Source organism: Gallus gallus, chromosome 2 (assembly GCF_016699485.2).
Source record: "Gallus gallus isolate bGalGal1 chromosome 2, bGalGal1.mat.broiler.GRCg7b, whole genome shotgun sequence".
In the NCBI taxonomy this organism is placed as follows: domain Eukaryota; kingdom Metazoa; phylum Chordata; class Aves; order Galliformes; family Phasianidae; genus Gallus; species Gallus gallus.
The window spans coordinates 44,337,511-44,357,647 of record NC_052533.1 but is presented as its reverse complement, the minus strand read 5'-3'; the positions used below and the strand labels follow the sequence as shown (position 1 = coordinate 44,357,647).

At 38.8% G+C, this 20,137-nt stretch overlaps 1 protein-coding gene across 1 annotated transcript in view; it reads left to right on the top strand.

Annotated features, from left to right (window-relative positions):
- GLB1 (galactosidase beta 1) overlaps positions 1–19,453 on the top strand; it is a 45,753-nt gene extending 26,300 nt beyond the window's left edge. The window contains exons 11-16 of the mRNA NM_001278147.2: positions 2,830–2,904; positions 7,746–7,835; positions 9,511–9,624; positions 10,449–10,580; positions 13,991–14,230; positions 18,087–19,453. Coding sequence (NP_001265076.2) covers positions 2,830–2,904; positions 7,746–7,835; positions 9,511–9,624; positions 10,449–10,580; positions 13,991–14,230; positions 18,087–18,347 — 912 coding nt within the window. The 3' untranslated portion in view covers positions 18,348–19,453. The remainder of the gene's footprint in view (positions 1–2,829; positions 2,905–7,745; positions 7,836–9,510; positions 9,625–10,448; positions 10,581–13,990; positions 14,231–18,086) is intronic.
- Positions 19,454–20,137: the final 684 nt, after the last annotated feature.

Here is a 20,137-nt window from a genome sequence, read left to right as displayed (position 1 = left end):
AACTTTGTACTTGCTATAAAAATGTTTTGAAGTGAATGGTATCTCTACAAACTAAAGCGTGAAGTGAAATATGGAACCTGTATCTGGATTTTGAATAGACTTGCATTGAAGGCCATTCATAGAAGGCTTAAAGACAAAGTCCCTGGGAATCCTGAAGTTTATACTCTCTTCTCTCCCTATTGCATGTCAAAGCATTCCTATGCATGAGGAGACACTCTTTTGGTGAGAGTAGGTCTCCTGAAGTTATAATATGTTTAGGGTAAAGCATGCTTTATCTCCCCACCTTTAGGAGACCTGGTGTAGAGTGTTTTCTTCCATTTCTCCATTATTCCTAAGCTTTACATTGATGCGATAATTTTGATAGTCTTTTGAGGGTATCCTCCAGGCTGGATACAGCTTTTTCTCAAGAGAAAAATTCCCAAGCTTCCTGTTTTTGAGTTATTTTCTTCAAGGCAAGATCTCTATCAGAAATGTAAGTAGTGTTCTAGTGCGGTGAGGTAGCCTTGATAAGATCTTCAGTGTAAGTTGTGTTAGGTCATTGTACAGCTTTTTTGGTGTGGTTTGTTTCTCTCTTCCATATCCATAGGATCTTGGTGAAGGCTTCCTGTCTCTGCTACATTTTCTCACCCTGTAATAATATGTCTTCTCAGTGCAGGTTGAGCTGATGTTGATGAAAGAAAATGAAGTTGACGATAACTAACAACTGCATTCAAAACATTATCTGTGCTACAAGGCTAACTCATTTTAATCGTTAGTCATGAACAGTTGGTTTCAGTTAAGAAATGTAATAAATGCGAAGAGTTTCAGTCAAAAAAATTCTTTCAATACCTGGCAGTATTTTTACCATTGGGGCTAAAATTTTCTACTTTTGATTTCTTCTTTTGGGCAAAAGTAGTTTTTGTTTTGTTTTGGTGTGATGTTGTTGTCATTTTTTTGTTTGTTTTTAAGACTGTTTTGATTATTTTTAAATACAAAGAGGAAGACATAAAACAGTTACCTGTAATATCAATTAGTTTTAATTAGTTTTTAGTTGAGTTAGACATAGAGATACTAGGAATTATACTGCTGTTTATTTGAAAAGCAATCAGACCAACTAAACAAACAATAGGTTGTCTTGGTGTGGAGGAAAGCTTTTGAGCATTAGTTTTATGCTGCATATATAACATGTTAAGGCCAACAAATAATGTTTTGTGCAAAACCTACCAAGGTAAAATCAAAATCCCAAAGGAGAATGCCCTTTGAATAAATGAAAGAATAGGTAGGAAGAGTGGACATAAAGCAGGAACAAATAATGGGAAGAAAGAGAGGGAGGTGGTATGGGAAGAAGGTAAGAAGGCTGTAGGCTCAGAAAGGAGGGGGGCTACAGTGTGTGGCAGAGTCGTTGTCTAGGTTTACCTCTTTTCAAAGGTGTCCAGGAAAATGATAGAGCTCTCTCTAGGGATGCTGTAAGTAAGTGAATATTGCTAGCGTTGTGGGGCAAGTACTTCCATGACAGGTGGATCCCTTTGGTGGATAGGCAGCTACGTAGACCAGGAGCAGAGGAAAGGCAGTGTGGGTTGCTAATGAGTTTATGGAGCTGCTGGGGAAGCTATGGTTTCTGTGGCTGTAGGTTTGCAAGCTTCAGGTCTCCTTGGACTTTTTTTTTTTTTTTAAATCAATTCCATGTTTCTTTCTACACTAGCTTCCTGCTGGGTTAGTATGCTGAAAACAGTGCAGTAAATTCCTGACAACGCGTGTCTGGGGAGGGAAGGTAGGAATACTGGCCAGAGGAGGGTGGACCATGGATGCTGCCTAGATTGCTGTGAAGCACTGCAGCTTGGAAGGCTGATGAGGATACCAGAACCAGAGACTAGAGGAGGAGAGCAGGGCCCGGGCCTGGTGCACATCGGATGGATGAGTGCAGGTGGGGTGAGAGATGGTAAACTCCAGGAGCTGAGGCTCACCTGTGTGTGAATCAGTGCCAGGACTCTGGCAGCACAAAGGGCGTGCCCTGCTTGGGGTGGGGGCTGTAGCAGTTCACTGTGTCCCCTGAGCACCCATAGCAAGTAGAATGGTGGAATTGTGATAAACTGGCTATGCCTTATGTGGCTTGTGAGGAGTGCAACATTAAGCTATTAAGACTCTCCTTATCTAAGTTTTTCTGCAGCATCCTTTTCCTCTGTGAGCCACTAGGGATTAGAGGGTGCCCAGCAGCCTAGTAGCAGCTAACAAAGTTATTTTCCACTGGCTGTGAGGTTTTCACAAGTATTTCTAAAAGAAACCTGCCCAGGAGGTAATGGACTAGCAGGTATGTGTACACATGCATATGGGGTATAATAACAGTGAAAAGAAAAACCTAAAAGGGTAATAATTCCCATATGGAGGTACTGATGAAGAAGAGTGGGAGGAACAGATGGAAATACTGCCCTACAGACTTGGAGAAAGGTTCACTCCAGCTCCACTGAGTTGTGGATGACTCCGGGGCTGACAGAGATGGTAATGCACGCTGTAGCCACAGGAGGGCTCCAAGGATGCTGTGATTCTTTGACAGCTTCTTAGTTTGCTGTCTCTTTATTTTGGGGGGTTTTGCTTTTTTTTATTTTTTTTATATTGTTACCTCGAGTTCAGTACTTGCAAAAAAAAAAAAAAGAAAAGAAAAAAAGCTATATTTAATGCAACTGATCCAATCAGATTTTTTTTTTAAAGCCTCCCTCTGAAACTGGGTGCCAGAGTAATCCACTAGCAGCTAAAGTTCTACTTCCATCAGTTGTAAAATGAAAAGCAGGAATTCAGTTAAGACATGTTTTGTATTTAAGCTTCATGTACTTTTTTCCCTCCTTCTCTTCCTAGTATAACCAGTTACCAGAAGGTCTTATCCCTCCGACAACATCCAAATTCGCCTATGGGAGGGTTCGCTTGCAGAAGGTAAATTGACATCTGTAATATGCTAAGTGTATCTTTCTGTAATGCTGCCTGTTGGCTTTCTTTTTTTTTTTTAAATGTGTTTGAAAGTGTCATGGCAGTCTCTTGATATCATACAAAATAGGAAGGAAAACCTCAAAAGCAAATTGTCAGGAGGGGTAGGTCAGAGCTTGGGAATTAGAAACCATGCTGTTGCTGGAAAATGATAAATGTATGTTATCTAGATATAAAAAATGATTTTTACTACATGCTATTTGTGCGTGAGGTTTACTAAACTAGAAGTAATACATTCTTAGCACAATAGAATCTTAGTTGTCTGAGAACTGCTGTATAAGTAATGTAGCAGGAGAAATGCTAGCATAAGAAATATGTTTCTGTGGTTGGTGATGCCTCTGATGGTGAAGAAACAGGTGGTATCTATGTATTTTTTTAGGTTAATACTTTGAGTTCTTGTAAATTTCAAAAATGAAACATTTTTGATGAATGAACTTCTTTTAATGAATTGGAAGGTCTTGTCAGTATAGTTTCTTGCAAGAACTGAAAATCTGTGACTAATGAAAGCAATTAAATTAACTTCTTGCTGACAGAAGAGCATACAGAACTCAACCTCATTATGTCATATTTGATAACAGACAACGTGACGCCCATGAGTAGCTGGGACTTTTCCATAGCACCATTCTGTATGGTCAGTGACAGTTTTGTGAAGTACGGTTGATAACTTGTTTCCTGCACTGAGTGTAGAATATGGTTTAGGGGATTAAAGAGACAAACAGGTATGAACTTGTCTCTATTCAGTCTGCTGCTCACAGTCAAATTGTTTGGAGGTGGAAGGTTACTGTGATTCCTGTAGTAAATGCTGCAATTCATAACAGTTCAGTTTATACATTACATGCTTAATTTGGCAGCCGCTGTTCCAATCGGCAGTTTATCTGATCTGTTATGCACTGCAGCTGAAGTGTTGGAAAATTTGGTGATAAGGCTTTGCAGATGTTTTTCAAGTCAGCCCCCACAAGTGGTGGGCAGGAATCAGTTCTTTGTAAAAGTGACACAACTTTTGAATTTCTCACAAATTTATATCATTTTCAGCAATCTGTGTGTATCTTCAGACCTTTTAGGTCAGGATTGCCATGGGAGGTTTCACTGAATTGGTTACATTTGGTAGTGACTAATTTTATACTGTTATCTGTACACCCACTACTTCTGCTGCTGTAGTGGGTTGCAGAAATTCAGGAGCCTTGCAATCAGATTTTGCCTCCGCTCTTTATCATGGTTTTGGCCTTTCAGATAGGGCAGTCGAGTTTCATGGGAATTATGGATTTTCTCTTTCCTGTCTCCAAGAAATGAAAGCTGCAAAGCATCTGGGTCAGAAACCTGTCTTACAGATGCCTGGTCAAGGCAAATGACTAAACTGTCTCAAGTGTCACAGCTTTGACCTGACCATCACACTCAAAACCCTGTTCCTTTACCCTCTACCTCCAACACTTCCTGCTTCATTGAGGAGGTGTGTTTTATTCTGTACCCAGCAGTTCTAGAAAGCAAGATGGCATTTCTAAACTGCCAGGTGAGAGGTTCCAGTCATTGTCTGTACATATATTGCCATCTGTACTGAAAGCCTCTAGAATTGCTTTCTGGTAAGAAAGTTGTTTTTCCTCTCCAAACTCACTGTTTAACTTCAGCTGCTGTTCGCTCCTCTGCTTGGTTAAAGTGCAACACAGGACAAGCCACAAATCACAGAGTGTTTGTACTGTTCCTGCCAAAGCTGTCCACCCCTACTGTGACAAGGTTCAGTGCCCCTTGTCTAGGGAAACCTGGATGTATTTGAGTGACTTGTCAGAGAGGAAATATTGGCAATAATGTAACTTTGCTTTGATAATCAAGGAGTTGGACTAAATGATCCTTGGGGGTCCCTTCCTACTCCGGATACTTTATGATTCTATAATAGTAGCCTTCCTGGCTGTATCAATTTGCAGTGACGGTGCTGTAACAGGTACTATGTGAAAGCTTTACTGTGCAGTTGGGGTTCAGCAGTTAGTTGTTTATTCCGAGCATCAAATCCACTGCTATGAGCCAACTCCAGTGACCCTTCTGCAGTAAGGATCAGGGAACAGACTCCAGAGTATTTTCAGTAGATGCATGGCATACTTTACTGAGGCTCATGTAATTTGGAGAGCAGGTTACCCTCTAATTTTCCCTCAAGATATTCTGGGACAATTCAGTACTTGATCAGCAGCTCATTACCTCTACTTGAAGAGGAGAGGTCTTTGTGCTACTACGACTTTTTAGATGTTTGCAAATAGGTTTCCCTAGCTCAAAGTAATTTGGGAACTCAGCCTAACTGTAAGGAAATAGAACAGTGAAACATCTTCACCCATCCCTCTGCTGTTCCCTCATCAGACAGGTGTTCATTTTGAGCTTCTGAATGATTTTAAAGAATTATTCTGGAGGGAAAAGAAAGAGAGGAACTGTTAAAAAATAGACCTAGGGATGCTGCCACTGCTATGGAAGAGGACAGAAAAGCAGGCAGAGAGGAAATAGCTTGTTGCAGCAATAGTAAAGAAGTGTTAATGGTAGGAATGAGGACAGGCAGAGGTTCAAGCACTGGAATAGGCTCCCCAGGGAGATGGTTGAGTCACCATCCCTGAATGTGTTTAAGATCTGTTTGGATGTGGTGCTCAGGGACATGATTTAGTGGAGGGTTGTTAGGGTAGTATGGTTAGGTTGCGTTTGGACTCGATGATCTTTAAGGTCTTTTCCAACCTGAGAAATTCTGTGATTCTAGGTAGAATAGCAATAGATGGGCTCAAGAACTTTGAGCAAGAAGACAGAGTTTAAGATGCAGAATGTGGGAAATGTCCTCTGCAGATGCAAATAAAGGTGTCTTCCTGTCCGCAATGTGACTGGTGACCCTGAAGGCTTGAGAACAGATGGTAGTTTCTGGTCACCACTCAGAGGGCCCTGAGGAGTGTTTGGTCACAAGGAAACACCTGCCCCACCACTGTGGCCCGCAGACTTGCAGATCTTGTAGTTGTGCTTGCTTCTTAGGCTGTGAAGAGCTTAAGTAATAGCTACGAATATGGTAGCAGGCAACCTGAGAGGTTTGAGTCAGGGACAGAATTTGGGGTACAAATAGTTTAAGCAGACAGGATGCTGCCAGTAGTTGATACCACTCCTGTTGCAGCTGTTTTCTTTCTTTCACGTTTGATCTTTGACTTTGGTTTTGAAAACTTTGCTCTAGAGGATCAAAAAGTGTTGCTGTTATTTGTTAGTCATCGGTTGGTTGGTTTTTCTGTTTGTTTCTTCACTGATTATTTTTAGAAATTCTTCACCAAGTTCCAAGTTGGCAATTTTTTAAATTTACTGTTCCTGTTGGGATAGCGATTGTCTGCTAAGTAGTAATCAGTGGGAACCTGCAGCAAAAGCTGGCCTTGATTTTTGTTTTGTGCACACCACTTAAGAGTGATAAGCTTAATACAAGATTGCAAAGAAATGAGTTTCTACCAACCTAGTGCATAGGTCAAACACATAACTCACTTACATGCAGAACAGAAGCCCCCTTGATAGTGTAACCTTAGAAGAACATCAAACAGACACGTCTATCGGCTAATTCTCAGTTCGTGAAGGTCTGAAGCAGCACTCATTGCCTGTTAGTAGGCTATTCAAGTGACCATGTGTGACTTAATACCACTTATGTTCATTTTTACTTCTGTTGTCCACCTGTAGCCTAGGCTGTTAATGCTTGTAGATTTGTTCTTTGGTTCCATAAATCTTTGAGTATCTATGCAGAGATGCTCATTGCTTGCTTCAAAGCTATTGTACAAGATCCAGTGGTTCAATCAGCTGTGGCCTACTGGATCCTGCATTACAGTTTGAGGAATTTTACTCTTTGAAAGCTGATTGTCATCTTAAGTACAGTGTTTAAGGCGAAAATGTAGGAGCAAGCTACTTTCATGACAAATTTGAAGCTATCATTTGACAGCCTTTTGCCTCGATGAAGGTGTTTAGCTGTGAACTACTGAGGAAGACCCAACCTCCAGGTAGTGAAGGTGTTGCCCTTTGCGTGCTTATGGTCTCCTCTTGCTCTCTTGTTTCTAGTTAGAGCTGAGATAAGTTTGTTTAGACCTATGTCTACATACTGAAGAAATACTTGCAGATGCACAGATGATTCATGATTACTTCTGTCACATATAGAAGGATTTTAAACCAAACAGTGTATATTACTATATATTATTTCAGCAGTTTTTTTCATATATGCTGTGCAGAAATTTAATATCTCAGTTATTTAGGTAGCCTAAGAAGTTTGTATTGCTGTGGATGCATGTAGAGATCGTTTTTTCTTTATTGTAAATGCCTGATTTTTTTTTTTTAATTTTTATTTTTTTACTCTGCTTTTTGGTGAGTATTTGAAAGCAGATCTTTATTTGGGAACTACTGGGATGCCTGGTGTATAATTACCATAACAGGGATGGTACTTCTAGTGAAAGAGACTGAGATCTTACATGAACAGTATAAATGCTATTGACTTTTTGATCTTGTTAAATATTATGCGTATTGGTACATCTTGAGTAACGTCAAATTCATAAATGATTTTCAGATAGGATTGTAGATGAGCAGAAAACTTGTATAAGCACAAATTTAAGTTGCAGATGGCAACAAAAGGCAATTTAATTGTAAATATGTACCTTCCTTATTCAGCAAGGTAGTTAAGCATGTGACTAGCCTGTACTTTGCTGCTAGTCTCATTAAAATCAGTCCACCTATTTATATGTGACATTAAGTTACAGCCTTTAAGTTTCTAAAACCAAGTTACATTTAGACTGCATTTTACTGCTTTTTCTGTGCTGCAGGTGGGCACTGTGGTGGAGGTTCTTGACAGGCTGTCACCTTCTGGACCAGTGAAAAGCACTTACCCATTAACCTTCGTTCAGCTCAAGCAGGTAAGGATTCCTCTGTTAGGCATTTTGCAGTCATTTTGCCAAGTTTATTTGAACAGCCCTCCGTTGTATGACTGCTCTTATGTCCAGCATATTACACCTTATTTCAGCACAGGAAGTAATAGTGCTGGAAAGGTGTTCAGGATTTTTTGGATAGGAGACCTTTCAATATTTGACAGTCCTACTGTTTTGCACCCAAGGATTTCTCTTTTCATGAGTGTAGATATATATGCTATATATATTTATTTCCTCGCCTGCTGTCAGAGTGAGAGCAGTGGATGAAACACTGCGTTTTCATGAAGGTCAGGGAGCTTGGAGTTGGGGAATGCAATCCATTTGATGCTATTTGTGGGCCTTCTACCTATTTTTCATCCTTTTCTTTTACTAAATGCTGTTTCAAGAGAAGATGTGGTGAAGGAGAAATGTCTTATGTTGCAACTCACTGCAATACATGCTCACAGGGTATTCACTTCACTGGCTGATAAGAAAAGTACATAACTTTGTGTTTTGCTATAGCTTCTGCTGACTCCCACTCTCCCCTCTGTTTTTTCCTCTGTCTCTCTGCATCAATCTCCCTGTCAGTTGTGATGACTTCCATATCTTCCCTCCCAGTGGAAGATCTTTCCCTTGCTGCTGAGTGACAATGTATTTCCATTAACAATATATGGCTCCCTTTAGTGCTGAATTTAACAGAGACTGGAACATGGGTGCTAATTGCCTGCTGATGCATTTCAGCAGGTGCCTGGGATATTTTCTAAGGCATTAATCAAGTAAGGATTCAAAGTTCAAATTTTTCCTTTCCCAGACACTAATAGAGAGGTGGGAGAGAAGCTACAGTAAGTAGTACATTGTAGCAGAATGTATTATCTAGTCGGCCTTTATTTCATTCTCTTCCTTCCCACCTTTGAACTCTGTTTAGGAAAGCTCCTGAGAGAGCATTCAGTGGAGCTGTGTAATATCTTCCCACATTTTATTTTCATTTTTTCTGGGCACCCTGTTACAAATGCAAGGTAAATGTCATAATGATAGTGGACTGGAAATGGTTTACTCTCTCTTCTTCCTGCCGTCTTCTAATCTGAGTCTTGAAGATAAATGGTTTTGTGGCTGCTGACAATACATCTTTTATCTTGTTTTTAATTTGTTTCGCTTGGTGATGAGAAAAAAAAGTCAAATGACTGTGACTTTGTTTATTTACTGCTGGAGAACTTAGTGAAAAATATTCTGAAATGTTCCTGATAGTTTGTAAAATAGGTAATATTGACCTGATGAATGTGTTGCTTGACAAAGTGTACTTTGTTATATGAGGTCAGTTATGAAAGGATTTTTCATCTACTTTTATCATAATGAAGAAATTATACTGTTAGTCATTAATGGTTTGTTTTTATTGGTGAAATACCATTGTAGCCAAGACTTTTGTCTTTTATAGTTATGTAGATTTACTGATGAACAATTCAAAATTGAAACTGTGGAATTTATACACATCACTTAAAAGTCAGTGAACTCTAATCTGAAGCTGGTATCTCTGGTAGATGCTTTCTGAAGGAAATGAAAGTTTTATGTTTCAGTGTGACTATGTAAGCAGGAATGTGGGATAGTTTACTGCATGACCACAATTGAAGCTAGACAATAATTTAGTTGATTAATCTGGGGATTTTTTTCTTTCCTTTTCTTTTCTTAGTATTTTGGGTTTGTACTGTACAGAACAAAGCTTCCGAAAAACTGCACAGAGCCAACACAACTGAGTTCACCTTTCGATGGAGTCCATGATCGTGCTTATGTCTCTGTGGATGGGGTAACCATTGTTTGCTGGTGTCTATTACTACTATGAGTGGCCTTCATGAAAGATATGAACACAATCTGCCTTTTTTCTCCTTTCTTCAGCTTACCAAAGCAACTTTATTTAATAATATCATTTAATAAGATGAAGAAAGTATTTAGCTGATTTGTACTAAATGTTTGTAGTCATGTTTCAGAAATTATAAAACAGCATTTCCATTTTTGAAGTACTTGAATGTTGATACACATTCATGACATCAGTGAAAAATAAGTAGAAAAATAACTGCTTATATGAAGTTTTTTTTATATACATACATATACACACCAATACACTTGATGGCTGTCTGCAGTGTGTTCACTGATGTTGCCATGTCAAGCTCTTCTTTCCTGATGCGAGAATGGGAATAAATAAAGCTAAATATTGATGTAAGCTTAACTGGGACATGAATCATCTCTTAATCTCGGACACTTACAAAATGTTTTCAGTTACTAGATTAATATTTTGTGAATCAAGTGCAACAAAAGCCACTAGAATTTGAAAATTGATTTAGTTGAATTAAACCACTGAAAGGGATGACTTCATTTGTATGAATGTGACTGATGCGACTTGTACATCTAGTTGATGTACTGAGACATGAATATTGACATACCAGGTTTTGGAGCGTGTGTGTGTGTGTGTGCTGGTGTGTAAAAGGAGGAAAGGAAAAGATACATATTTTAACTTTCCTTTGTTTCTTACCTTTACCCCTTTCTCTTATTCATGTAAATCGAAGGGAGAGATGGCAGAGGTTATTTTGTTCAATGATGATTGTTTTCTTCTTTTTGGTGTAATTCATATAGGTTCAGCAAGGAGTCCTTGAAAGGGGCAAGTCACTAATGATAAATATAACTGGAAATGCTGGAGCAAATCTGGACATCTTAGTAGAGAATATGGGCCGAGTCAACTTTGGAAGATTCAATAATGACTTCAAGGTAAGGAGATATTTTAAGATGTGCAAAACTGTTCAGACAAACTCAAAAATAAGTTAGAAATCTGTCTAGTCTCAGTCATGCTTAGTGGCTTGTGAGTCCTGTGGTTGTATTTCTGTGTGTACACACATACTTTTGTGTATCTTTTTGTGTCCCATTTCATTTGTCAGCAGTGTACTCCTGCAACATTTTCAGTGCAGTGATATGAGGCTGTCTTGCAAGCACTTCACCATGCCACATTGCCAGTTCAGGTTTGGACTGATCTTGTAGAGATAATCTTCAGAAAGTTTCCAAACACTCTCAAAGCCATGCTATGCTTTGGAGCTGTCACCTCCTACCATTAGCAGCAATACCACAAAAGAACCACTGAGAAAGGCAGGGGACAAAAAGGAAGATTATCTGGTTTTAGACTTAAGGGGGTTCCCAGTGCTGGGCGACATTTTGTAAAGAAAGGGAGAGAAGTGTTATAGAGGGCAGTCTGATGTGTTTCTGCAGTGTTCATGGGATGCTATAATATTTTATTTTTCAGTTTTTGATGTTGGTAGATTACAAACAGTATTAGGGTAATGACAGAAAGCTTTGCAGTTAAGTTTAGAATTGCCGGCCCCAAACTGCACGAATCTATTGTAAACTGCAACTAGACTTGGCCTAAATTGATTTGGCAGTGTTCTTCCAGAAAGTTGGTCAAATGTTTGACCATACAGATTAATAACTGTCTGGTGACTGTGATTCCCTTTGGTACTGTGGGTGACACCAATCGATAGAAGCCCATGCTTCCTCTCGGTCTAAATTCTGTCTGTGAGCAGAACTGAGACTGTCCAAAGTGTATCTTGGTTAGATTGGGTGCAACAGCAGGAGAAAGATAAATGTCATGGGAATGAAGACTTATGCTGAACTGTACCACTGAGTTCTTAACCAAAGGCACGTATGCTGTGAGGGAGCAGGAAGAGTGTATAAATCTTGCCTTGCTTTGCTGATGAGATTCCAGACTTGGACTGAGTTTGGGCCTGTTACAAATTCCAGTTTAATAGTAAAACATAGACTGGGAAGGGTCTTGTGAGATCACCAGCAGGCAGAATCACCTGCTCTCACACTTGTGTCTTGCTGCCATGAGGAGCATGGGCCTCTTTGCATTGGTAAATTAGTATGTATTGGGTATGGTTAAGCAGCAAACAGAAGGTTTGATTTAAAGGAGACTAGTTGACTGGTTACCTTATCAAGTGTCATGTGGATTTCGAGGTCCATCTCCAGTTATTCCAAGACCCTAGTCAAGGCAAAGCAGTTGAGATTTTAAGATGTATAAATGTCTCTGAATTAAAGTATCAGTATCTGAGTATTTTCTGTGCTTGTGACATACAATTCCAGAGGGTAGAATTAGTGCTAGACTGTCATTTCGAGGCTCCTTACTCTTCTTCTGAGTGGCAAGAGAGTAGCTAGTTCCCCAATGTTCTTTCATCTAGAGGCAGCGGAAATGTTGTCTTGATTTATTTAGTAATAGACAGGATGATAAAGAAATTTATGTACTTATTGCTTACCTGCAACAATGGAATAAAGGGTTGCAGGCTGGAGTAGGGAGGTGCTCAGTGCTGCTGTGGTTAAGCTGAAATTCACACTTATACCAGTGTTTTGGCTTTTCAAAGATAAAATGAAAGCAAATATAGTAGACATCCACTGTGAGAATAAACCTCTAAAAGCACAATCCTTTCATGCAGAAGAAGGAGACATTGTCCACGTAGCTTTGGAAAATGTGTGTTCCTTATTTCCATAGACTCCTTCACAAAGAATACCTTTTAAGGCAGGTATTTTTTGTGCTGATTTTTGGAAATGGGGAATAGTTCTGCCTTGTTTTTAGATATTCAGTGGCTTCAAAAATAACATTGGGGGAAGAGATTTCCATCTTGTTTAGCCTTGTACTTTCAAGACAGCAGGGTAGCTTTTCTGAATTTTGTTCAGCTGCTTTTTCTCACTTTTTTGAGTTTGAAGTGGAACTTGGCATCTATCTTTTGGGAAAGAATCTTAAGCAGTTATTGGTTTTAAAACATCCTGCTGGTCTAGGCCTTGTTGTTGAAGGAAATGTAGGAAGGAAGAGTGTGGTTTCTGTTTTTTATTTTATTTTTTACATGCTCACTGTCACTTACATCCTTATTCTACTTGGAAAATTCATGTCCCTGTCTGATCTATTGCATGTGCATTCTTATGCTGACCAAAGTAAGAGTGCTTTTAGGCACCTCAACTCATTTGAAAACCACGCCATTCTTAGCATGTAAAGGTGGGTGGGAGACAGGTTAGAAAGTCTTGGCCAAAGCTTTGTTGCATTACTTCAACTGATTGCCAGATTAAGGTCTAGGTTGTAGAGAAGAGTTCTGCCATTTAACTCTGTGCAGATGCTTTATTTTCATGTAAGAAAAAAAAGTTCCTGTTCTGCTTATACTGACGACTGGGCTTGTGATGTCAGTGTAATGTTTATTAGACATCAGAACAGACCTGCTATGTATTGTCAGCCCTCCATGACAACAGAAAATGTGTTTTTGCTTGTGTCTTTATTCATAAAACTTTTTGTTCCTGTTCGTCTTGCGGTGGTTGCAACAGAACTTCAGTTTTACTGAAAAACAGCTTCTATACAGGGTCTGTTCAGGAGATTATATGGATGTAGCAGAATTGGCTTAAAATTAATTCCTCATTTTGCAGTGCAACTCAGTGTTAGAGATCATTAATGTAACACAACTAAGAAGTGTGTTTAGGAGAAAATGTTCCTTTCACTTCTCTTAAATCATGACTTTGCCTTGCCTTTTGCATTCTTTGTGTGAGTACCCTGGTGTGCTTCAAGAGTGCACAGAGTTCCATAGAAACCAAACAGGACTATGTGGGCTTGAAGCTGACTGTAAATGTAAAGTATCTCACTGAATTGGGGTCACGAGGCATGTGCATTGATTTTGTGATACTGAATGCTAACTGTATAAGGCTTGTAGGAAGTAAATACTGCTTTCTCTGCTATTGTGCAGGTTAATATCTTGAGTTAGTGACTCAGTGTTACCAAATCTCTAGATGCTATCTCAAAACTTAAGTTACATGACCCTTTTTCTGCTTTTTATTAAGTCTTGTGTTTTTGAATCATGCTCATGTTAAAGAAAAGTAGAAGTTTTCAGTTAACGGAAAAAAAAACCCAAAAAGGTTGAAAAAAGAGACTTGGGCATCAGAGAAAGCTGAAAACTTTGAAAAGGAACACCACTTTCACAGTGAATAAATTAAACCCTTTATTCTTAAGCAAAACTTAGAACTTGTTGAAACCCAGATACTTGTCTTTCCATCTTAGACTCAGAAGAGTTTTTATTTCTGGTTTATAATTGCATCTGAATAACTTCAATAACATGCAGCTAATGATGTGATCTTTTTTTTTTTTTTCTCCTCCTTAGGGTCTGGTTTCAAATTTAACTCTTGATGAAGATATACTTGTTGAATGGGAAATCTATCCCCTAAATATAGATGGAGCAGTGAACCATTTCATTCATGGCTACCCCGACCAACCAAAGAGATCTGTTGGCAATCCACAGAGTTATGAAGCACCTGCTTTCTACACTGGTATACTTTCAATTCCTGGAGGGATTCCAGACTTGCCTCAAGACACCTATGTCAAATTTCCTGACTGGACAAAGGTACAACTTTCGCTTTTAAAACTTGCAGTCTACTCAGACAGCTACTGAAACTTCTATGGAAGGGCAAAGTCCACCTTCCTGTGTCTTGGGAGAAGTATGTTATGGTGATACGTGTCAAATATATTTGAATGACTAGGTAATTGATCCCTTGGTTCAAGTGAATCTGGAGATAAACCACTAAAAGGAGGGAAACATACTCAAAAGGTACATAGTACTGGTCTAGAAAAGGGAGAATAAAAAAAAAACAGTGCAAGAAAGCTGAACTGACAGTCTACTTAGAAATGCTGCACTTAGTTGTGGGTTGATTTGATTTGTCTTGTCTCGGTGTGGAATAGAAACAGCTTTTTGGAATGAGGGAGTGTATATGTGCCTTGAGAGAAAACTTTTTTTTTTTTTTTTGGAGAAAGAGAGGTGCTAGAGGATACTTCTCTGGTTGTGTTGTTTAATTAAAAGTAACTATAATATGTTTGTGGAGCTGTGTGAGAAACTATGGATCCTGTTACAAAGCATAGAGAGAGCTGGGCACTGCTAGTAGTGTGCCTGTCAGTATGGATCCAGACAGTGTTACTGCCTGTCTTCTGGTGCTTACCTGTGGCTGGACTGAATGAGTCAGAGAGCAATGCCACAAGAAGCTTGTGAGCAGGTGTCTGTTAATAGGAACTTCTGACAGGGTTGGAGTATAGCTTAGAACAGAAAAGAGTATGTTTTCAGGGTGCCATGTTTGAGACAGCATGCAAAATGAGTAAGGACCTATTCATGTTGCCGGTGGGACACACAGAGGGCAAGAATGTGTAAACTGAAGCATCACTCCCCTTGGAGGCCTCAGGAATTAACTTCAGACATAGATTCAGAGTGATGGAGTTAGGTAGCATAGTTACTCCTTTCTGAAACAGTTTACTTATTGCTATTAAAGCAGAGTAGGAGAAGTTGCTGGTGATCTGTGTACAGCATTTTAGTGGTTAACAAACTTTCCAGTATGCAGAAGACTGATTCATTGCAGGCTTTCAGTGCTGCTTGGATGAGGAAGTCTCATAGTCCCTGTTTCTATACATGTACATATCTTGCACAATCACAGAATAAAATAAAAATATAGTTATTTGCACAGGAGCTGGAATCTGGGACTTTTGCAGTAAATTCTCTGATGTAATGAATCACAAACCATCTTCCTGTCTTTGAAAAGGCAAATGTGTCCACGAATTCGTAGGTATCAGTGGGAATCTTTTCATCTGATCTATTGAATGTAAACTTCTGCTTTATATAGTTGGTATACCCTCTGAAGAGGTCAAAGAGAAGAGACCCCAGACAAAATGTAAATATGGTTATTGCATGGATCCTTTAAGGTTTGTACGGATGAGACTAAAATTTTAAATAAGTTTCTCAAGAGTAATAAGATTGAGGTGAAACTGAGTTTGGGGGGAAGAAAGACAGAATCTTGGACTTGAAGGTAACTCTACCAATGAGCAAATGCCTATTAAGGCAGAGGGCTGTAAGAGATTAAATTCCGCTCAAGTCCCACTGGATTTGGGTCTTAATTCCTTGAGTGACATTGCATAAATTGCTTATGGCGAGGTATGGAGAGGAACTCGTAATAGGAGCGAAAACCCAGTTGTTTGTGTACTTCAAAATCCACACAAACAATGCTTATTAAGAAAGCATGCAGTTCTAAGTAGTATCCTGCCTTTGCATTTTAGGACAAGGAATATGACATGCTGGATAGCCCAGAAGGATGAAGCACTAACAGTGATGACCTGTGCTGTAGCTCACTCGCCTGTGGTGTTTTTTAAAACGTTTCCTATTAACAAAACTTCCTTCATCCTCACTTCAGGAAGCATGGTGTTACTAACGGGGCATATTTCTGGATATGTGGTTAGATTTATCAGATTATTATTATTTTTTTAATCTGAACAGAAAAGAGGATTTGCAGTCATGACTGTTCTTCATTTCTGCGGTATCAGGGGTTACTGACCCTGATTAGAGGAAACCTTGTTTCTGTAGATAGACATCCACTCCTCGCCTGTGCTGTTCATGTTTTAAATGTCAGTTTGGAAATGAGAAATGAAGTTCATGGTTTTACTGGAAAAACAAGATTAAGATCAGAAACCAAGACCTGTGTGAGCATACCTGCTGCATTAGAACTCCAATGCAGCTGATTCCTACGCTAAACTCCTACTTCCCAGAGGGTTACAGTCACCCTGTCTAGTAGTTAGTCTACTGAGTAGTAAGTGCATTTGCAAATTCATTTTGTGTGTTGGGTGGGTGGCTTGCATTAATGTCACGTTTTATGCTAAAACGTGCAGAAGTAAAGTAATAAGCTTGATTTAAAAAGCTTCTCTCATCCTAACGGACAAGATGTATTATTTTTGATGTGTTAAAACACATCAAAAGCAAGTGATGAACCAAGGTGAACTTGATTTAAATGTGAAAAAAAGTTTGAGGTCAAAGTTTATTAACCCCTTGGCATGGTAAGATTTAGGATCTTAAACTGTAGTAATGGATGCAGAGATAAAATAATGTGTCTGCACTGACAAATGTACCAGCTCCTTGAAAATTTATCTTGCAAGTTCCGTAAAAGCTGTTTTAATAAATACTAGAAAAAAGAAAGCAGAAGAAAAATGCCTTCAAAACACCTGACACAGTAAGATTCAGTATACTACATTCATGCTTCTGTAATACTTTAAAGTATTATCTGAATTTCAGCAATCCTAAATTCAGGTTATTTTGTAATTTTTATCAATGTACATCAATGCCATGACTGCATTTCCCCTACATTCAGATTACTGAAGGCTAAAGCAAGAAGGAAAACACAGGTGAAATTATCTATTCCCATCCTCTTCTTTGGCTGCTGAACCCTTTGTAAATTGTCTGACACGTGATGAAAAGGACACTTAAAAAGAATCTGGTTTGTCCAGATCAGCTGATATATTTTCTAATGAACAGTGCAGTTCACATCAGGAATCCATTTGCAGTTTTAGTAAACGTTTGGCATCTCTTCTATGATTCTATAATTTAATGTCAAAATGTCTGGAAAAACCTCTATTTGTTTCACTGCAGTGTGTGCACTTTCTGGTGTATGAACGACTGCTTTCCTATTTTCTCTTTTACTTGTTTTCTGTTTTTAATTTGGGATATTTATGATGTTAGAACAGTATTTTAAACTGTCAGGGCCGCTTCTGTTACAAAAAGTAATTTAAAGAGTTTGTATGCTGAATTAACCACAATGTCATCGAATTTACATTAACGCCAGCAAAACCTCAAAAATTTTGTTTCAACTGATGTAAATTACAGTACCTTTGTACTGTAATTTCACAATTTCCTTAGTTAACTGAACTGTTAAAAGTATAACAAACATTGGAACTTAATGTGTCTGGGCAAGCCGTACATCTTATTTTGTAAAATCATGCAAAGGAAAGGAGTACAAACGTAATGTAGTATTATGTTTTACAGACAACAGAAGAATGAGAATCTGATTTCTTCTTTTGCAAGTTCTTTCTCTCTTCAGTAATCAGCTTCAAGCAAATAAATACAGTTTTCAGAGCTTGCTTTGGTCTGAGACTAGTTACAGAATTCTTTGTTAGAAACCTCTAACAGTTCCAATTTCCAAAGGACTGTCATATCTGGAAAGACTGCAGTATTTGACCGCTTCATTTTAAAGCAGCAGCAAAACATCAGGGAATTTAGATTCTTTTGGTTATTTCTAGCACTTTCTTGAACAGATTTTCTATCCTGGTGTCCTATCAAACTGAAAGATCAAGAAAATTCAGTTACAATGTGAAGCATGTTGTGCTTTAAAAAGTTCAGTTATTTGGTCATTGTCAAAGTATTAAAACTTTATTATGTTTTCTTTCTCTTTTAACAGGGGCAAATTTGGATCAATGGCTTTAATCTTGGTCGCTACTGGCCGGCCCGTGGCCCTCAATTGACCCTTTTTGTTCCAAGGAATATACTTGTTTCATCGGTGCCTAACAACATAACAGTGTTGGAGCTGGAGCATTCTCCATGCAGCACCCAGCTGTGTGACATAGAATTTGTAGACACACCTATTATTAATGCAACCACACCGTACGAAAATGATGCCCCCCCCCTGTTTGTTAGAGACATGTGGCTGAGCCATCTATAATGATTTGAGTAGTTCCTTATGTTCCCCCCTATTTTGCTTCCCGTTTCCTTTAAACACAGTTCCCCCCCTTTTTCTTTTTTTAAAGAGTCAATGTTGATCAGTACACTGTCTAGCTGAGACAGCTTTTTAAATTCTTCAAAGACTTTTTTTTAAGCTGACCAGAGTTAAATACTCAAATTCTCTTGAAAAAGGAAAGTTGTAACTTTGGAGTTTGCCTTGAGCTGTGAAACTGAGCTCATCTAGAAGATAATTGTAGCATCAAAGTCTACTAAAAACAAACTTCTGTAGACTGTTTGCATTACAGGAACCCTTTTATGATTTACTTTTTATTGTCTTTTGCAACTGGAGAGAAGCCTACAAAAGGGCTGAACAACCCCGTAAGTCCTCTGCTTGTTCATGTGGTCTGATAGGTCAGTGCTGCCAATAGACTGGACAATTGCAGCTCTTTTTTTTTTTTAATTATCTATTTAGTATCAGAATCATTTTAGTCCATGCTGGCAGCCAGCATTGAGTGGACCTCCTTTTTTTCACCTCCATGCAAATTGTTTTGTTATGGGAGCAGTGAAAACAACTGTGGAAGAGAGCGCTCATGCAAGCTGATCTGTATAGCAGCAATGCAGACTGTGGAGAGAGACCTTGTACTCAGCTTCTGTCCCTCATGTAAAGCTGATTGACTGCTTCCCTTGTGCTCTCTCCAAAGACTAATTACATTGAGAAGTACTAGGACATACGTGAAGTGTAGATTGTTTTGGTTGGAACAATTCTTTTTCATAGGCTAGAACCTTGGAAGTAGAGGGTTCTAAGTTAGAGAATTTGAACTCTTTTATTTGTTAATTCATGTCTTCTGTTTTGTTCCAGTAAACTGATAATCTTTGTAAGTGCCTGTTATTTGCAAAGATACGCCGTTGATATCAGAAAAACTGACATTCTACAGCAGATTGAATCGTCTCTTTAATTCTTAGGGTTTTGTTATCAAACATGCAAACTTCTTGGTGCGATTTAAATAATGAAAGATTAAGTTAACCGTATTGAATATTTTCATAATCTGGGGTTTCTCCCTTTTGTTTTTTGTCTGACATTATTAAAATGGTTCTTTAAAGATGAAATCCTTCCTGTGATTGCTTGGGAGTGAAAAAGGGGGAGGTGGAAGATTGATTTTGAAGTGTTGTGGAAGAAATGAAGTTGTGAAGTCACTGTGAACTAAAAGTTCTTCTTGATGTCTGGTTTGCTTCGTTATGAAGATCTGTGCAAATAAAGCAAATGAAACTGGTTGTAATGGGCTGTGAGGTCTCCCAAGGTGCCACTCTGTCCTGAGAGAGTGCCAATGTAAAAAAAATGACTATTTCTTCTCAGCTAATGCAGACTGCTACCCTTGCCTGAGAAGACAATGAAAAAGAACACCACTCCCTTATTAACACCTCTGGTGTGTGTTTGATGGGCTGACTGCTGTAGGAACTTTCACACCAGTTCATTTGAACCAGAGAACTTCGAGTCTTAAATTCGTTTACAAATGCAAGGTTTTATGGCTGTGGGCTTTGTGTGCAGTGCCCCAAATACTACATTCTCTGTGCTGACTCCAGAATTGTTTGTTCTTTGCATCATCTGTATTCAGACCTTGGAACATGCTCTCCAAGTCATTTATTATGAAGCTAGGCTTTGAAAGTAAGGAATGGAACAGAATTAGTTTCATACCGGTTGTGGGTTTTGTGGTGTGCAGTGTGCAGATTAATGGTACTGTTTAGATACAATTCCTACAACAGTTCAGTGCTTTAAAAGGAAGGACTATTTTC